At 41.5% G+C, this 20,392-nt stretch overlaps 2 protein-coding genes across 4 annotated transcripts in view; one reads left to right on the forward strand and one right to left on the reverse strand.

The window, feature by feature from the left end:
- Positions 1–20,392, reverse strand: part of LOC6032047 (platelet binding protein GspB) — a 121,812-nt gene that overhangs the window by 81,508 nt on the left and 19,912 nt on the right. The gene's annotated exons all lie outside the window — the stretch shown is intronic.
- LOC6032048 lies at positions 634–8,317 on the forward strand. Its single transcript, XM_038249364.1, has 7 exons — positions 634–848; positions 938–1,126; positions 1,823–2,065; positions 2,604–2,792; positions 3,031–3,237; positions 3,504–3,773; positions 7,787–8,317. The coding sequence occupies exons 1-7, from the start codon at positions 756–758 to the stop codon at positions 7,850–7,852; spliced, it is 1,257 nt and encodes a 418-aa protein (XP_038105292.1). The 5' UTR covers positions 634–755; the 3' UTR covers positions 7,853–8,317.

Consider the following 20,392-nt stretch of genomic DNA (forward strand, 5'->3'; position numbering starts at 1 on the left):
TTTTGTGCATATAAGTTTGGATAAGTGAGTCAAAATTCATTCAAGTTAAAACACTGTACTGGCAACTGGCAATGAGTACTTGTTTGACAAGTTAAACAAATTAAAAAACAAACCAAATTTCAAGATTTATTTTCAGTAAAAAGTTAGTTTTAGATAATGATATAATGTCAGAATATCTCAAGCAACAAAAAATCCACTTTTCAAAATTGCCAAATTTAAAAAAAAGCAGAAAAAAGAACTTTGGTGTAAAATGCATAATACCTTATAAGGCACTTATTCCAGAACATTGTCAGCTAAATTAGTTGTCCAATTACAGCTCGTTTTCCCATCGAGTGCAAATCGCTACTGCTGCATAATGCAACAATTAAAAACGGGCATAACAAAAACCAGAAACTCAACAACAGCTCATCAGATCAAGCCCCCAACACCAAGCCTCACACGCAGCAAATCACGATATCACGGCGGCGATGACGCATCGCCGGCCACCGCCACCAGCTCCATTGAAAAGAAAATAAAAACAAAAACAAAACGCGTAAAACCCGAACCCACGAAGATTTGCCGCGATCGCCGCGTGACGTCACCGATGACGACGGTGAGTTGTTTCCGACCCAAAGTGGACTTAAGCTGGTTGCGTCGCGATCGCTCGGCTTGCAGTCGTCGAGCAACAGTCGGGAACGCAGGTCGGAACAAATTTTTACGGTGTTGTTGTTGTTGAGTGCCAGGAAGGAAAAATAAGAAAGAGACATTGAAGTGTGATGAAGCAGTTGATCTTGTTGTTGACAGTGGCCGCCGTGGTTGGCCACAGCCAGGCTCAGGGCAATCGAAAGTGTGCCGCCAACGGAGAATATGTAATTAGCGATACTTTTGTTGTTTTGTTGAACTGATGTAGCATTGAAAAGTGAAATTTTTGCTTCGTTCTGAATTGTTTTGCTTGCAGTGTTTAACGCACAGCGAGTGCTGTTCTGGTAGCTGCCTGAGCTTCTCGTACAAATGCGTTCCGGTGCCACCGAGCGCGTCCGTTGGGACCACATTCGTTCCAGTCACGGTCGATACGGCGAATCGCTTTGGGGAGGATGATGGCGGTGCGAGCATCACGCAAAAGACCTGTGCCAAAAACGGAGAATATGTAAGTTGTCAATTTTTTGCACCAGGTGGTGCCTGTCCTGCGAACCGTAAGCTCAAACAGGTGGACCTTTTTCATTAGTGTGGTCTACATCGCACACATCAATCAATTTGGCGAAGGCAATAAAAACAACCACGAAAATTGCTCAGCCATGTGCCATGCCGGTCGTGGTGATCGTTCTGATGGTGACCGGCACGCCAAAAGAGGGAAAAAATTGGTTGTTTTCATGAAACTAATGTAGATCATCGCGAAGGTCATCGTTGCCGCTCTATAATTCGATTCTGAGTTGTGGTTCCACCACATCGTACTCTGTGTGTTCTACTTTGCGCGCTCCTTATCTGTCAAAAGCAGTCCCCTGTGACCTCGCTGAAGCTCTCTTTCACCTCACCTCGTGCCACCGCGATCACCGGTTGGACTATCCTCGATATCAACGAATGATCTAGAGTTGGCGAAAAATTGCAGCTGAATTCGGTCGTGCATGTCCAGTTGTTGCACTCGCAACTCAGCAAAAAAAATAGCCGTTTACCGAAATCGGAACGAGATTGACTGGTTTGTCAGAAGCGATTATCAGCTAGTTCGAAAAGCTCAGAGATTGAAACAGGTCAAGCGTGTAGTTCGCCGCACACCCAATCGCATGCAATTTGACTTTCGTTTGTTTATGTTCTGATTTGTTGCCGTTTTTGTTTGTTTGTTGTGCAGTGTCTGACCCACAGCGAGTGCTGCTCCGGCAGCTGTCTGAGCTTCTCGTACAAGTGCGTCCCGATCCCGGGCCAGCCCGCCCAGCCGGGTGAGACCGCGCAGCAGCCGCAGCGGCCACCACCACAGACCAGCACCACCGTGGACGTGGGTAATCGCGTCGGCGAAGGTGAACAGGGCAGTACGGTCCCGGTGACCCACTTGACGCCGCCGCCACCCAAAAAGTGCGCCGCACTGGGTGAATATGTAAGTGCGCGGTGATTCGTGAAAGTTGTCACTAAGTTCTGCATGATGGTCTAAACCTGTTCCCCTGCTAACTGTCGAACCTCGATCCCACGACTAATATTGAAGTAACCAAACAAGAACTAAACTTGATCCTTGCATGAGTTTGAAAGTTGCCTTTAATGGCATGTTCAAAGTACTAAAAATGTAACTGAATAATGTCCATTTTATCAGCTAAACACTGTAAAATTTCATCACGTAATCGAGCAATTAAAAGATTCGCACGTTTAAGAGATAACTTAAGTATTAGGCTGTGTCACGTCCCATTCTTGAACAATTAATACTTGTCTATTAATATTCAAATTAGTACCTACCTAACTACATTGTGTATATCATCATCACTTATTAATGGTTATCAAAAACCTGTTCCCACAAGTTCTGAACCTTATCCAAAACCCTCCGTTTGTCCTACCCACCCTCCCGATCCAGCACCTGCTATCCCGGTGGTATTGTCCCCACGTCGCGCTCCGCCCCTCTCTAACCGATCTCCATCGATCTGCAGTGTCTCACGTCGTCCGAATGCTGCTCAGGATCCTGTCTCAGCTTCTCGTACAAGTGCGTCACCAATCCGCAGCTGGACGTCGGCTTCATCCAACGGCCCGTGTCCGGAGGCTCCTCCGGATCGGACCTGGGCAACCGATTCGGTTCGGGCTCGGACTCGTCGAAGAAATGCGCAGCAGTTGGCGAATATGTAATTATCAAATCCATCAGACCCCCCCTGCCGCAAATGAGCGTTTTGGAGGTTTCGGCGAAAAATATAGTGTGACGACCATCAATGGCAAAATTTATCCCCGTTGCACGACTGCCGCTGCTGCCGGCCGTTTGACCTTACGCCAATAACTCATTCATTATTTTTTGCGTTCTTTTTATTTCATCAATTTTTCGCATGTTCTACTTCCCTGTCAACCACGCGATTCATGATCCGCCAGTGTCTCACCAGCGCTGACTGCTGCTCCAAGAGCTGCCTGAGCTTTTCGTACAAATGCGTCGGAAACTACGACTTGGGCTCGCAGGTGACGCAGCAAGGAATTCCGGTGCAGCGGCCTTCGGGGGCGGGCAACTCCGGTTCCATCGAGACTTCCAATCGCTTCGGAGGATCCGACTCAAACCGACAGTGTACCGCTAATGGATTATACGTAAGTACCACTGGATCCTCATCTTACGGTGCATTGGAAACGAACCTACTCATTCTCACGAAACCCAAAGTGTTCGATTTCCAAGAACCACTTCTTCACCATTTCAAGTGGAAGACGCAGCAAAAAACAGCACTCGAGCGCATCAACTCACTGTGTGTAGAGAGTGGTTCGGTGACGTAGATCGAAGCTGTTGTTGGAGCGATATTTACAAAACATGTTTCGTGGGTTTTTTTTAATCGCTTCTGTCTTCTTTCCTCCTCTGATAGTGCTTCCACAGTGGCGAGTGCTGCTCGGGCGCTTGCTTCAAGTCGTACTGCGCCACCGAGATTAAGCTGGGCGTTCCCGAGTCGGACCTAACGCGGCCATCGCCCGCCAACGGCCCCTACGTGCAGGTCAACAGTTTGGACGAGCTGATAACGCGGTTCGGCGGAGGTGGTCAACAGGCGGACTCCAGCGTCAGTGCGTCGTCCAAGCTGGGCAACCTGGTGACGGGTCGGGCCGATATCGAGAAAAACTGCGCGGTCGTCGGCGAAGGGGTGAGTTATTTGACTAGAGGGGGTGGAGGGATTTCCCCTGTAGGGTGGGGTGAAGGTTAAGGGTTGTTTAGCTTTTCACGACCATTCACTATGGGGGATTCGATGAGGAAAATTGGGCACAATTCCCCTTTTAATGTCCCGTTCAAAACGTAGATCATTGCTTTGCCTTCAGAAATACCTTAAAATTTGAATTATTGCGTTTGATATTTTCAAACCCAAATTTTCCAACTATACACAACATGGTGAAAAATGCAAAACGGAAAACGAACGTTTGCGTGCCTAAATTTGATTACAGATACGAGCGTCGGATGTGATTAATTACGATAAAGTTTTTACGCGAAGCGTTTTATTTTGCTGGTTGCTCTGAGGACCCATGAAATCTGGATTTGAGCCGTACCTTGTAATTATGACAGAGTGATGGTCTTTGGCTGAGTGGAGTGAAATGTGAACTGATTTTTTTATTTCAAATATTTTTCAAAGAATAGAAAAAACAAATCAAGAATTTTCAATTTTCTTTACAATTTAAAAATTAATTGGAAAAAATATTCTTAGGCGTACACAGCAACCAAGGAAGTTGTAGCTTTCTTATTCCAAAATAGTTGAACTTACGGACCCAATCCTGAAATAATTTGACTACACAAATTGACAAATTTTGTTGTAAATCTTTTTGGAAATAGTAAATAGTAGCCGTTGATGTGCACCGTTGACACGTAGAATGATTGTTTTTTCCAACGAAGCCAATACATTTTCTAAGAACAGTCAGCTTAGATTAGTTGACTGAGCCATTACCCCTCATTTATGCGCTTGGTCAGCTTCTTACGACCAACGGAAGAAGTAGGGATGGTGTTGGATACCCTAAAAAGATACTTTGGAACTCTAAATAAAATATTTGAATTATGAAGGAGAAAGATCATTGACGGAATAATTCATCGTCACACCCACCACATTAAAAAAGATAGTTTTGGGTTCCAGGCATCACGAAAGGTAAATAGATTTTTTACCGAAATGGCTTGATTTAATATTTTTTTACAATATTATTTTTATTTATTAAATGGAACACTACATTTCACAATGATGTTGGTTTTTATTTTTGATAATCTAACCTTTCGTTGTCACACTGTGAACTGAACTGTGACACTGTGAAGACTCAAAAATAATTATTTAAGTAATACATTTTCAATCAACAAAGTACAAAAATTGCAAAAAAAAAATATTTTAAAGAGTTTGTTCAAATTTCACGTCCAGAGATTTTCTAGATTTTTAATTATTCCTTCAATTTCAATAAATATTGATCTACCTCAATCAAAAGTTAGTCACACAGATTCATGACCCAAATGAATCTAAGTTAGAATCCCAAGTTGGAAGATTTCTAAGGGCAAAATATGTTCATAAGGAAAACTTATATTTTTGATATATTTACAGTTTTAAACTCTAGTCAAATTTGAAAGTTTCGTAACTAAATTCCACAAATGTTTGATGAAAATTTTGACGAAATTAATATTTTCAAATCATATTTAAACTTTCAATATGGGTCTATCTGAAGCGGAACAGCATTTGAAAATTACCATCTCCGATTCTGCTCGAATTTGGCAGAGCTGTTGAGACTATCAAAACATGCAAAAATCCCGAATTTCATCCAAATCGGATCACCCCCTCCATTTTTGTACCCTCCCAAAAAATCGAATTTTTCGTGATTTTTTAGCGAACCCCCCTATCTTCCAACGACGATGTCATTTTGGTCATTTTGGTAATTCTGGTAATTCTGGTCATTCTGGTCATTTTGGTCATTTTGGTCATTTTGGTCATTTTGGTCATTCTGGTCATTTTTGTCATTTTGGTCACTTTGGTCATTTTGGTCATTTTGGTCACTTTGGTCATTTTGGTCATTTTGGTCATTTTGGTCATTTTGTTCATTTTGTTCATTTTGGTCATTTTGGTCATTTTGGTCATTTTGGTCACTTTGGTCATTTTGGTCATTTGGGTCATTTTGGTCATTTTGGTCATTTTGGTCATTTTGGTCATTTTGGTCATTTTGGTCATTTTGGTCATTTTGGTCATTTGGGTCATTTTGGTCATTTTGGTCATTTTGGTCATTTTGGTCATTGTGGTCATTTTGTTCATTTTGTTCATTTTGTTCATTTTGTTCATTTTGGTCATTTTGGTCATTTTGGTCATTTTGTTCATTTTGTTCATTTTGTTCATTTTGGTCATTTTGGTCATTTTGGTCATGTTGGTCATTTTGGTCATTTTTTTTATTTTGTTCATTTTGGTCATTTTGGTAATTTTGGTCATTTTGGTCATTTTGTTCAATTAGGTCATTTTGGTCATTTTGGTCACTTTGGTCATTTTGGTCATTTTGGTCATTTTGGTCATTTTGGTCATTTTGGTCATTTTGGTCATTTTGGTCATTTTGGTCATTTTGGTAATTCTGGTCATTTTGGTCATTTTGGTCATTTTGATCATTGTGGCCATTTTGGCCATTTTGGTCATTTTGGTCATTTTGGTCATTTTGGTCATTTTGGTAATTTTGGTAATTTTGGTAATTTTGGTAATTTTGGTAATTTTGGTAATTTTGGTAATTTTGGTAATTTTGGTAATTTTGGTAATTTTGGTTATTTTGTTCATTTTGGTCATTTTGATCATTTTGGTCATTTTGGTCATTTTGGTAATTCTTGTAATTCTGGTCATTCTGGTCATTATGACCATTTTGGTCATTTTGGCCATTTTGGCCATTTTGGTCATTTTGGTCATTTTGGTCATTTTGGTCATTTTGGTCATTTTGGTCATTTTGGTCATTTTGGTCATTTTGGCCATTTTGGTGATTTTGGTCATTTTGGTCATTTTGGTCACATTGGTCATTTTTGTCATTTTGTTCATTTTGTATTTTGGTCATTTTGGTCATTTTGTTCATTTTGTATTTTGGTCATTTTGGTCATTTGGGTCATTTTGGTCATTTTGGCCTGTGGGAGTCGCTCAACCTGCATTCCTGCCACATGTGAGGTCTGCACAGCTGATTCCACGTAGGTTTTTCCCGCCAGTAATGACAGGAAACGCTGGCAAACGCCTTTGAAATTTGAATCAGGAATTTGAATATGAATATAAACTAAAATGAATCAGGTGGGATTCGAACTCACAATTTTTCCCCTGCCAATTCTTCATAAGAATCACCTATCGATAGAAAGGAATATGTTTTGTTCCAGAGATATCGGATTTTAAAGTTTTAAGTATTTGAGATTACCTAAAGTTAGCTTTATTCGCCGCAGCTGCTAGAAGCACCCGGGCGCGCTGATCAATAACTGCTACCTGGTTATTTATTGAAATAAGACTTCATCCCAAATAATCATTGGCAAATTAGCCCAAAGGACAGAGCAAGAACGACATGCAATACAAGGCAAAATTGAATTCCCGCAGAGCTAGCAGGAAATTGCAATTGAATCGTGCTGAAATCATCATTTTGCCTATACTTCTATTTAAAAAAAAATGTTTTATCAAAAAATTCTTAAGAAATAATGAGTTGAACATAAAATGAAATGTAGCATGGAGATTATACCATCCCCCAGTGTTCAAGTGGGATAACCTGAATAGACAAGCCATTTCAACGTAATAAAACTCAAATTTCACCGAACTTTCCAATAAAGCTTCGCCCGAGGCTAAACCCCTCAATCTCAATATTTTCCGTTCATCTTTGCGTGATTTACAATCGATTGTACCGCGGCTCAGATGAATATTTAATCGCACGCCATGTTCACAGGGAAGAAATTTATCGAACCGCGTTCATCGTACATCAAGTCCCCCAGCCCCTGTGATGCCATCCTAGATTAAACGCAGGTCTCAAACCGTCTATTTTTCATTCTACAGTCCCCCCTCGTCCCCCCCACAACAACAACAACACCGTCGATTCATCATCTCAGTCTGGTGTAATAGTTGATGTTGTCTACAGACACACAATCCTGCCCGCTTATTGATATCGAATTGCTTATTTTTCCTTCTGTCTTTCCCTCCTCTCTTTGCAGTGCTCCCGACAGGAGGATTGCTGCTCACACAGATGCCATTCGTACCGACGCAAGTGTGTAACTTAAAGCTCAAAAAGTACACACATTTTCACACACACACGAGTACCGTGGGAGAGTCGAAAAAATAAGGGAAGGCCGAACGGAGACAAACATTGGCTTTTCACAGCCCCCCGCAGCAATGGACGAGCCTTCCAAATGGGGTGGAGAAAAAAAAATCATTTTAATGGAACTTTTTTTTACCGTGTGGAGTGGAGTGGCCACCGGAAGGAGGTGGTGGAGAGGAAACCGATTTTCCAGTTTTATTGATGCCCCCGCCGACGTCGTCGCCACCAGCTCCACCTTCGACTTCGGTTCCAGTCGTACTCTTATTTTATTTTTTTATTTTATTCGTTTCAATCAACATTTATTAAACATATATTGCTGTGATGATATACGATCCTAGATGATGTTTGGGCAGACTGAGAGTGAGCGCGAATGAGAGTGTGAGTGCGATAGAGCAAGAGCAAATAAATAAATCATGAATAAAACAAAGCCGCTAGTCTGCATTATACCGTACGTGGATGTGACCGCACCTGATCCCTGGGGACCTGTAGAACCTGTGGCTCAGCTTCTTGGGGCAGTAACAATCTCCGATTTCAGTGCAATGCACATGAATCTCGGGATATGACCTAGAATGGGAAAACATATCGATTCAGCCTATCTTGTTGTTGATCGAATATTGATATGTTTTCCCATTTGCTTGAGAGCTGTGGTTTGAAGGAAATCTCCTTTCGGGGGGTTGGGGAATCATCAGCATCATGATTTTAATATTTATTTTCCATCCGGGATATTACTGTCCTCCGGGATAGCTCTGTTTGTTTGTGCACTGAAAACAGTCATCGGTCATGTCGGAGGCAATATTATGTTCAGATCTTCTCGGTAGGTATATGTTATTATGACTTGAGTTTAAAATGGATTTTTAAATCAATTTTGAAAAATTAACCTCGCGGTCCTTCTTGACAGAAAAGCTCCTTCTTGACAGCTCGTTCCAAGGGGACCATAGTTGATCCATCGAAAAAATGTTGTCTTGTCAAAAAAAATTTTTGCATTAAAATGAAAAAAAATGATCAGAAATGGTTTTTAATCGTGTTATTTACCGTTGTACATAAAAATTGGCATAGGACTTTAGTACCCAATTACGCGAACTAGGTCAGTGTCAGTTCATCGTGAGGACTACTTGGGAAGATGATTTGTAGAAACTACTAAATGGGGTGCTTTGATTAGATTTGATTCATTTGAATTGCTGTTAAAGTTAATTAACTTTCATACAGAGAAACCTTTTCAACGCTAGATTTAATTTCCAGAAGTTCCCCTTAAATTTCGTCCCATTATCACCGCTCTCGCTTATATTTGGCCACGTGTACCAATTTAATCTCTCTCGAAACAAAAAAAAAACAGCCACGTGCACCCAGGTAGATAGGTGTCTCTGTTCTAAAAGCTTTTCGTTGTAGCCCGGCGGCGGCGGCGACGACGACGACGACACCAACAACGGCTCTGTGGTGGGCTTGGCAAGAAGAACTTCCACGTGTGGATGACTTCAAAGTCGTCGGCAATCGGGCCACTATTCGGATCCGGGGAAGATTTTCTGGTTGCTACAGGGAGGGGGTGGACAATTCCAACTAGCTTTGCATTAGATGGCCCGAGGCATGTTGGATGTGCGGATTTGCAAGGCCAAGCTCGAAAGAATCCTGCATACCGTCGAGGTTTTGCCTGGAATTCTCAGGTACGGGAAGCTTGGAATGAAACAATTCCACGTTCTTAGCCAGTTCTTGGAATAGCGAAATCCATTCAACTTTGCTACATTCATTAGGCTAGTTAGCAGCAAACAACTTCTCCTGAAACTTTGTAAACATTTAGAAAAGTCTATCATATTCGTCGTTCAGTATTGACAAATCACCAGAATCCATAAGCCAATCAAAGCAAGTAGCTCAATAACATCATCATCATCGTCGTTGTCGTCTTCCAAGAACCGATGTGCTGACAAGGCAACGTGACTCTTCCAGAAAGTTGGTCCTGCAATTGGATGCAGGTACGGTGGCGCACTCACGAGTATTGAGAACCACAAACTTCCGTTTCGTCCACTCTCTCTTCGCCCTCGGCAATATTCAAACAAAAAGCATCTGCTCTTTCTTCACTTTGAGCATCGAACAGAAATACGACTTGGGGTCTGGCACTTGGCCGGAAAGAAATGCCAACTTTTTCCTGCCTGTATCTCGTGGTCGGCCACCCTGCACGGTCCAAATCGGGCCCCCAAGCGGAGCATCGAAATTTATTTCGATTCTTCCGGCCGAGCTAACTTGGAGATGCAGTCTGGAATCAATCTTGGCCGGTGCCTTCTCGTACCAATGTAGCGGTTTTGGCCCAATTTCTTCTGTGCTTTCTTCTTGCACATCTGCTGCTGCTGGTACGAAGAAAATAGAGAGGACTTGCTGGGCGGATGTCTATCAAAGGGCCAGTGAAAGTAAGTCCGACGTTGATCTGTGACGATGCTATTGCGCAAATAGAACGAACAAGTGCCGGCACTTTGAATGAAGTGTACCAATAAATATTCTGCAAGATCTTCAATTGAGCTGCAATTTAAGTTTGGTGAATCAACTGAGGAATAATCCCAACTTTCATCGCAGAGCAATCGACTTACTGATTCATGCGAAAACAATGCATCATAATCGATGAACTCACAGGTTTACTTAAAGTCTTTCATTGTTCTTCAATGTTGTTATTCATCATTGTGGTTCGATTGCTACTAATCCAGACGTCTCGACGGGTCGCAACGATGCATCATTAATTTTATATCGCTTTGGGGAGTTCAAGATTAATTGTGCAGGGATCTAATTAAAGTTACTCAGCCGATCCATCTGACACGTTGCCAGGAAATCCGAAAGGCTCAAGCTCAGCTGCAGGTGAATTAAGCAATCTGTCTTCCTAGAGCCCCGCAGTACAGCTATTATTGGTTGCTGGCCACAACAATACCCAACGTTGTAAGCCATCGACAAAAGACCCGTCGCCATAAAGAAGATTTATAATTCATATCCTATTTCTTGACACTCTCGTTTTCACTCCGTTCGGGCGGTCGTTACCGAAGAAAGCGCCCAGAGTTTAAGGAGCCCTCACCCGCCTTTCATCATCGATCGGGAAAATTCGACCGGTTTAAGGTTCGCTCCCAAAACCGGCAACAACCACTCGGGGGGAAGAAACATGAAATACAAATGCAGGAGAATGAGCCCAAAGGTAATCCTATTTATATTTGATAGGCCACAGAAGGCTAGCCAAAAAGGTCAGGTTTCCGGAAACGTGCCGAGGAGGAAATCTGCCGGACCATACGACGATCCGTTTTCCTCGAATTCTCACCTCAAGCAGATTTCGGGCAAAAGTTGGGGACGTCGAATGAATTAAAATTTAAAAAACTGCCACCCCCTCTCATAACGAGACACGACGACCTTTTGTCCGTTGCTTTCTTGAGCCAACCACCGGCGGGAGGACACTTGACGGTTTGGGTATGTGTCGTTGCGATAATCCAATATTCTTTAGAAAAGTGAACAGAGAAGAACTCTCGTAAATTGGGTGTTTGCTGTTTTCGACCAGCATCGAGGTGAATGACCAGCGATGAGGGTACGCCTCGGTGATCCGGACTGGAAGTGGCACGAATCTTTTTTTGGGGTTCAAGTGAGGACGTTATCCACATTTTTGTGGAATCTTCTTCCAAGGACCGGACAGTCGTATATTTTTTGCTAGATGAATGAACAAACTAACAAGAGCGAGTTTGTTTTCTAAAAATATATCCTCCTAATCAGGTCCACAGCACCACAAAGTGGAGGAAAAATCTCGTTCTAGTTCAACCAGAAAGTTGTCAATAAGCCAGAGCACAACTCGTCAAACAAACCTGAAATAGGCAGTCCCTCTCGAGCGGAGCCGGCTTGTCTGCGATGAAAAGCCCCGAGTGGATCATCCACTCACAAAAGGACACTTTTATCAGCTACACCTTTGCTGATTATGATGAGTGTCATCGTGCATCCCACTTTTGCAGCATCCAGCTTCTGTTTGCTGTGGCTGACTTTCATTTGCGCTGAAAACATCCGGCAAACTATCTTCCCTTTGTCCATTCTTTTCCTCCTCCCCTTCCTGCCTCAAACGCCCTATCCCAAATGGTCCCTCTCTATATAGGCATTTCTGTCTGCCTGCCACCCCGGGTTTCCTGTTTGCCGTTCCGAGTTGGCACAGTTGGAAATGACGGTTCTACTATACGTGCCCTATTTTCCACCGAGTTCCAGAGTATATCGCCTTCAACAGTAGTTCACTTCAAATGAGCTTCCGCCTGTGCCTGGAACTGCTCGATTTGTTCAGGGGATGGCAAAAAGCAAGACGGAACTTTTCCACTTGAATTCGTCATTTTAAAGCCAATATTTAAATTTCCCACAACCAGCAAAAAAAAAAGCACACGGTGCATGGTCATATCAAGTTGCCTTCCCTTGGGTTGGACACTTCAGGGAGACCGCACACACACACACAAAACGAAATCCTGGGGTCGAGATTGCACAGTAAGTACAGGATGTCGGGACTCGGGCTCAACAGGACATTAAGGCGGAGGACAAGCCCTTCAAAGCGGCTCGAGAAGAGCGAAGAAGCTTTGCGGCTTAGGCCCCAAACACACACACACACACACCCACTCAACTTGCCGGCCAGCACCAGAGCGGCAGCTCAGCAGCGATTGAGAGAGTAAAGAGCACTTGAACTCAAATGGTTTCTAAATGACTTTTTCATTCTATTTACAGGCGCATAAAAAATGTATGGAAAAACGAAGCCACGACGCGAGATGGCTCCCACAGAGCAGCAGCTTCTTGAAAGATAGGGCAGCAGCAAAAAAAAAATGGAACACAAACAGGTCGTTTCCATTTTGGGCCCTCTTGGGCGGGGGGGGGGGGGGGGGATTCTGGATGGAAGGTGGGATTTCCAGAGGGGACGGAGGGTTGAATGTTCCCATTTGCGGTCTTTTTGTCGCGACGACACGTTATGAGATTGTTTATGAATCGAATCAAGGCTCAGAATGATGCAACAAAGCTTGAGAGTGCTATGTTGGAATTGATGATTAAACTAAATAATTTTCATAGTTTTGAAAATTGTAGACAAACTACTTTGCTTGAAGTTGGTTATTTGAACAAATTGCAGCCTGGATTTCATCATGTATATGTGATGATGTTTTGCTTTTTTCTTCACCACACACCGAGCCTTTGTGTTGATGTTCCACTTTTTAAGATGATAAGTAATACTATTTTATTGTGAATTATGAGGTGCTATCATGTATTTTTTACTGGAAACTCAACAACTCAAATGTTCACTAAAATTTCAGTACAATGAAAACTAATTTTGGTAACATTTGGCACAGATACTTTATTTTTATCAAGGCCCCTAGAAGCGGTAAGTGAAGATCATTCCTTCTAGAGGGTTTCAAAAATATCAAAAATTGCATAGTATACGTAATATAGTATACTAATCTAATCTAATCTAATCAGACCCTAGCGCAGCCAATCTTTCGAAGGGATCCTGGAGAGTGCCTTAGGTTAGATGACGCCTAGCACTCTTCTTGGCATTTATTAACATTTGTAGTGCGCCATTGCATCGGAATGCATTGAAACAACACAAGTGTTAAAGCGGCCAGGCCTACTGCGTAAAGCCGTATCGCAGAGATGACTCATAATTGGGTTGAGTTTGAGCACTGAGTGTTCGAACAACAACACAATTCTGAATCGACAGGGGAGGAAGAAGCGTGGGGACACACCACCATACGCTCCGAGATTTTAGATTTTTCGTATTCGTTGGGAGCACCATGCTAAGAAGGTTTGGTACTCCGGGACCCTCTGGGATGGGACATTGTATTTCCACGAATGCCCTGGACACTATTTGCCGTGGTTATAGCGCCACAACTCGCTCACATAGTATACGTAATATAGTATACGTAACAAAATGCTGTGTGTCAATTTTCATCACTTTACCCAAATTTCCGAAGAGTTCATCTCATCGATGAGTCCCTGCAACTCTTCAACAGTTCTGGCAGAACGAACCATATGTGTGCCGAGTGCCGATCCAAACTAACCAGCCAGTCCCGAAACCAGAATGTGTCACTCAAAGTGACGGTTCCTCCACAAATCCTTCATGTATCATTTTAGTGGGGCGGCTTGATGTTTTATTCATCCCAGCCCAAGCCCAGTTGGGTGCGCCAGCCCTTCATCCTTCGTATTAGGATTTCAGGAATCTCTACGGCACTCACCCGAAAGGATATCCCTGGAGAAAACGATGTATGCTAATCGGAAAGGTTGAAAACTATGACTATGTGTGTTGTGTGTGTCAGAGGTGAGAACCTGGAGGTTTTCAAGGTTTCCAAAGGGTAATCGTATAATTTAAATTTCCACTCACAGTGGCAACTTCTTCATTGAGTCATCGGTGCAGCTGAAGGGGTTAAATCAAGATGGAGCGGAGATCAGCTACGGTTTTCCGATTTGCATAGACAGAGAGTGATTCATGCATAACTTTCGATTTGAATTCTACCGAGTCCCAGGAACAAATAAAAGGGTTAATTTGACCTTTGCTGCGGTAATCTCGACGGAAAAGTCAACAGTGAAAGTTTCTCAATAAAAACTGTCCACAAGGCATGGAATGAGTTATTGTTATTATAACTTTACGTTCCTTGCTGTACCAAGACAAAAGTGTCACTAACGAAGAGATTCTGCTAGTCACTGACAGAGGAGTTCCGTCTAGAAAGCCCAACAGACAATCTCGTCATTGATTCGAACTTGTTCTTGTCGTTATTGTTGTTATTTTTCCTTACTGTGGGCGGACCCTGATTGAGGTATGTCGCTGAGGATTGACGTGAATCGACTCTATGGTCGGTCGGCCTGTTGGGAGAAAGAACGGCGGAGTACGGTCTTGTAGCGCTATATCGGGCGACCTTTCCGCATACGAAATTGAGGTTTGATGATGAAAGTTGTTTCCTTTCGTCCTCTCCCAGGGTGTCCAGCATGTGGTGGCCACACACGTTAGAGTCAATATAAATGGTATACACGGCTGGCCAGCCTGCCTACATGTTCTAATAGTCTTCGGTAGCAGCCGCTACCAAGTGTATTATTGAGGTTGTTATACCTCACCCCGTATTATCCATCCTCTTTGCCTACATGACGCCACTTCAGGATAACCCCCCTGTCAGAGTTTATGAAGCTCGGTGTCTGTGGGGGAAACGAAAATCGGATATGGCCAGCGCACACACTCCGAAGCCCATCATTACCAGCCCGTCCTGCAGCCAGGCTGTGTACGGTAAATCCTGTGAGCTCGTAGTTAAACTTTAATATCGGCTACTTAGTCCCGTAATCACACACCTGTGTGAGCCTCTCTCTCTGGCCACCATTCTGGCTTGTCAGAATGGTTGTAAAAAGGGCACAGATTGTCGCTTTTTAAATTAATTTGACTCACGAAATTAACTTGCAAGGGTAATGAGATTTTTAATTGAATAAAGTTTGTAAAACATTTCTGTCATTATGAAAAATGATTTCATAAGTCTAACAAATGGAATTGTCGAGTTTTGTTGCGTCAAATCCATGTGTCTCACCAACTCCAATCAATCAGATTAAACGGTAATTGAAGGAACTGATTCGTGCATATTTAACAATCTGTGACCAGTAGCACTATGAGATAAGTTGTTATTATTGGGTGTTTCTTGTTAGGGAACATTATATCAAATTTGGCAATCAAGTCTTTCGATATTTTTTTGCAGATATTATAATTTGGCTGATGAATTCTGTTACAAAAAGGTAGTCAAAACTAACCTCACATTTTTTCTTTGCAAAACAACCCTAAAACTCCTCTTCATTAAGCTGGTTAGGTGGCAAATGTTTGCGTGTATGTGTGTGAGCGTTTGCATGCCAACCCTGAACCGTTTCATACGATATTCATGCAGTAAGGAGGACTCCTGAAGTGCTTACTCTCCAGAGTACGACACACGGTCACTGCTGTGGCATGCTGGACAGTTAATCTCCCTCGGTTGGCAAACACCCCGAGCCGGTTCCGGAGAATTGCGGTTAAAGTCGTCAGCTTAAAGACCATCGCCACCGACATTCCACACACTCTCTCCGGTTTCCCCCAGCTCTCGAGGTGACACGAGCTAAGCCTGTAAGTTGTCGTTTTAATGGATCGTAACAGATTTGTGCCATTAAAGAAACTGTCTCGACACCATGCCCTCTCCGGCCGCCCAAAAAAAGTTCAACACTCATAAAAACATATCATATCCTGACTTCATGACTAGGGGTGGCAATGTGGAGAACGTTCAAAAAATTAATATTTCCCGTCCTCCGAGACCCAACTCGTCAGAACCACACGAGAAAAAAAAAACAGCTGATGATGATCATTAAACGATTTAGGGTTCATTTTCTGCCACAGCTTGTGGCCACAACATACACTCCTCCCAAAATGAGTGTCATTCTGGGGCTGCCGGAACCAGAAAGGGGACTTCCCTTTTCCTTCCGTTTTTGGTTCGGAAGTCATTCCACATTTCGGCGAATCATTTTCTCAATAACACTGCCACCACACGAAGCTTGAGACGCACAGCAAAGCAGATGAAACTACAATTCCCAGTGGAGGAAGAGGATGGTATCTGGCCATAAGATGCTTGAGAGATGGTTCTGGTCCGAATCCTCGTGGGCACTTTTACAAGACATCCAATCATCGTCAGTACGGACCCGGTCCGGCTTCCAATTCCCCCTCGGGAAAACGGAACGTCGAGGGGGGGGAGGCAAAAAGTTATCCAATTCCTAGTAATACTGTCAGCAAACTTCCGTCGGCAGCAAATCGAGTATTAAAAATCGTTTTACACTTAATCGTCCTCCGACCTCTAATCCAGGATTCCGGTCTCTTCAACTCGAGTTTGTTCTGCCGCCCATTTATTGTCAATTATAGCTGCGAAAAAAAAGCGACATTGTTCCAAAACAAAAATAACAAGTTTCTCGGAAAGGAATTGCTCGGAGGGAATCGGCGGACGACGAAGGTTTTGTTGCCTTGCCTTTGAAGCCCCATTCAACAAGACAAACGAGACATGGTAATGGTTCATTGAGAGCCTTGTGTCCTTGTAGTCTTTAACGATTTGTATTTGTTGGCTTGTTGGGACTGTGTTTTCTTCGAATCCGTTGGAAATATTAGGCGAATTGTATTGTCGTAGTAGGCTTTGAATCCAACCTACTTTTTAGTTTTAAAACGTAAATTGCAGACCCAATTGATTATGAATTCATTAAATTGTACAATATTTACAGTTAAACTCAGTGAAACCTTATATATTTTTTTAAAAAAAACTCTCTTACATTTAATTTACACAAGTATGCCATAAAACAAACAGCCATCAACTTATCTGAATAAAAACCATATAAAAAACAATATCTCAGGTGAAATATTTTCAATTTTTTTTTTCTTGTACTGCTTCTCTAAGTGAAAGCTCAAACTGTTTTCGACGATAAAAGTCCTCCCTCTGAAGCCTTGTGCAGAAGCCAACACAGAGTGATTTCATGCTCATTTGCAGCAACCAAATATTTCCCCATCACCATAATTTTGCATAAAAGCCAGCCAAGCTCAACTTCAGCTCACAACTTCACTTCCAAAAAGCTTTTACTTTCTACACTCACTCGCTTTCACAGTTCGTGCAGAAACTGATTGATATTGTTATTACGCTTTTTATATCTCTTCATTTTCCACCCCTAAATATAATGCGAGTCTATTTCTAAAAATACAAGAATAACCCAGTTTCGCCAAGCATCCAAAGCTCGAGCTTTTTTTTTTGCTGATTCCAATTCACATTCAACAGGAACCACATTAAGCCAGCTCAGAGTGAAGATGCAAATTCCGCCGGGACTTATCCAACGGAGCACACTGTACTCGGGGAAATCTGGCTCTGATTTATTGTTAAACGTGACAACAAGACTTGGCTATCTTCGCTCGAGATACTGCTGCTACTGTTGTGACTTCCACTTCGTGCAAAGTAGCTTCAAAAGAACATAAAATTTAAAATTACATCAAAACGACGAATCAGCAGTAAAAGCTACTCACACAAAAACACACATACAAAAAAAAACAGCAACAAACTGGAATGTGTCATCATAAATATCCAGAAAAATGTAAATCCCGCCGCGGGACACACGCAGCGTACACTCCACGGAAAGAGAGTGCTCCTCCTGCACAGTCAGGAGTGCGACACCAACAGAACAACGCAGCGCCAAAGTGAGAAGTTCAAGAAGTTGAGCCCCCTCTGGGCGGCCGTCACCCCGTGAAGGTGCTGCTGCTGGATGATACCTGAACCCAAGAGCGACCTCGTCCGTGTCGGGATCTGGGCGACAATGTTTGCTGCTCAACAGCTCTGGTGAGGGTGGTTTCCAGTTGGATTTCGTCAAAAGGAGAGAGAGAGAAAAAAAACTGTCCAAGCCTAGGGCAAAGCAGCGCAGAGCTTACTGACCCACATCAAGTGTCGATACAGAGCAATGGGGGTTAATAGGGGTATATTTCAAGGCAGATGGGAAGTTCAAATCTGGAGAAGAAAATCTATTATAGGGTTAACAATGTGGAGTCGAAAGAGTTGCAATCTACTACAATACTTTAAAGTATATCCGTCAACATCGAAATCAAAAAAGAAAAACAACTTTTCCAGAAAAACAGCCCTTAACTACATTTACAAGACATTTCAATACTATTTTTGTGAGATCTGAGAGTTTTATTTCAGTGAATAAACTTAAGTGCTGCCATTAAATGAAGAGCAATTTTTAATTTTTATAACAAAGATTTTATCGTTCAGCAATTCTTTTGGTTACTAAGGCCGATGCAAATATTTAAAAAAGTTTTTGTCCCTCGGCCCTGGCCAAGGTCAAGGGGGCAAAAAAATATAAAAATATAAAAATTTATATAACAAGCCATAGTCTTCACATTTCAATGAAAAAAGTGTTTTAAAATGCATTTTACACTAGTTCAGTTGTTTTGCAATCATTAGTTTTCAAAAAATCTAAGATCTGACAAAAACAAAAATAGTATCGAAAAAAAAAGATTTTGCATCGAAAATTTTCTAAAAATCTTAAGATTTTTTAACAAACCCAAACATGCTAAAATGATTTTAAACGCAGGAGAATGTATTTTAATTTGATTTCAGCTGGTTGCACTTGAATTTTCATTGAAATTTTGAAGTTTATTGTAAAAATATTTTTTTGCCCCCTGATTTTTCGGGCCAATTCTGAAGGGGGGGGGGGGTGACAAAAACTTTTAAAAATATTTGTACCAGCCTAAACGACTAAAAATAAGCTCACAGAACTTGGCTGAAATTTTAAAATAATGATTAGTAATTAGCAGAAGTCTGACATTAGACTGCCATTCCGCGAAGAAAAATCAAAACGATAAAAAAACTAACATTAATTCTTTTTAGGGGTATTAATTTTAATACAGTCCAGACTCGATTATCCGAAGGCCTCGGAAAAAAATCACTTCGGATAATCGAAACACGAAAAAAAATTTTTCACTGTCTTATTTTTTATTGTTGTTATTTAGAATTTTTTAAATCCAAGATGGCGGCCAAAATGGCGGTGATGCAATATTGAAAAAATGCACTTTATTTTTAAAAGACAATCATCAACTCAAATTTGACTAAAATGGGGTCGTAGAACTCAAATTGTATGTGTGACAAAACACGATTTTTTTTGTTCGTGATTCGATTATTCGAAGTCCCATACAAATCTTCGGATAATCGAAACTTCGGATAGTCGAGTCTGGTCTGTACCTCTAAAAAAACCTCACAAAGAATTCAAATCGATAAAAATGATTTTTTTTAAATGTCACCTAATAGGCCTGTCAATATCAACTGACGATATCTCGGAAGTATTGGTTCGATTTTCAATGTAAAAAAAATTAAACTTATGGTAAATTCTAATCCTTTCAATTAAAATAATTTCAAAATTTCAAAATCAAGATTTACTTTTGAAAAAGTATACAAATAGAAAAATTTTCTAATTCCATAGTTTGTTCCAGATTTGAAAAAAAAAAATCAAAATTGATCAAGATCGAAAATCGACCAAACGTTTCCGAGATATCGTCATCTGAAAATAACAGGCTTTTTAGGTACCACTAAAAAAATAATTGTCATTTTTGTGAGGATGTATCTCAGAAAATATTTGCACAATTTCCAAAGTTCCTGGGAGAAAATTTCAAAAAATTTTATTCAAAAATGCAAAAAAACAAAGAAATATAAAAATATATACCTAATAGTAGCTTTTTTTTTGTTAAAACTCAAAAACCGTACATTTTATCATTTTGCTTTTCCATTGCAAATTCGATTTTGCTTTAAAAATTATTTTTAATAATGTGTATACAGTGTACAGGTTTTTGATACTTTCCAAAAAACACGATTTTGCAACCAGATTTTGCATCATGGCTACACTATGGCTCAGAAGATGTATTTTTAGTCCTCTAAAACAAAACAAAAATCTAAAAACCTAATAAATGCATCGGATTTTATCCATGAACCTATTTTTCTGAAAAATCCTGATCATAACCTACAACTTCACC

The sequence above is a fragment of the Culex quinquefasciatus genome, chromosome 1, assembly GCF_015732765.1.
Source record: "Culex quinquefasciatus strain JHB chromosome 1, VPISU_Cqui_1.0_pri_paternal, whole genome shotgun sequence".
Classification (NCBI taxonomy): domain Eukaryota; kingdom Metazoa; phylum Arthropoda; class Insecta; order Diptera; family Culicidae; genus Culex; species Culex quinquefasciatus.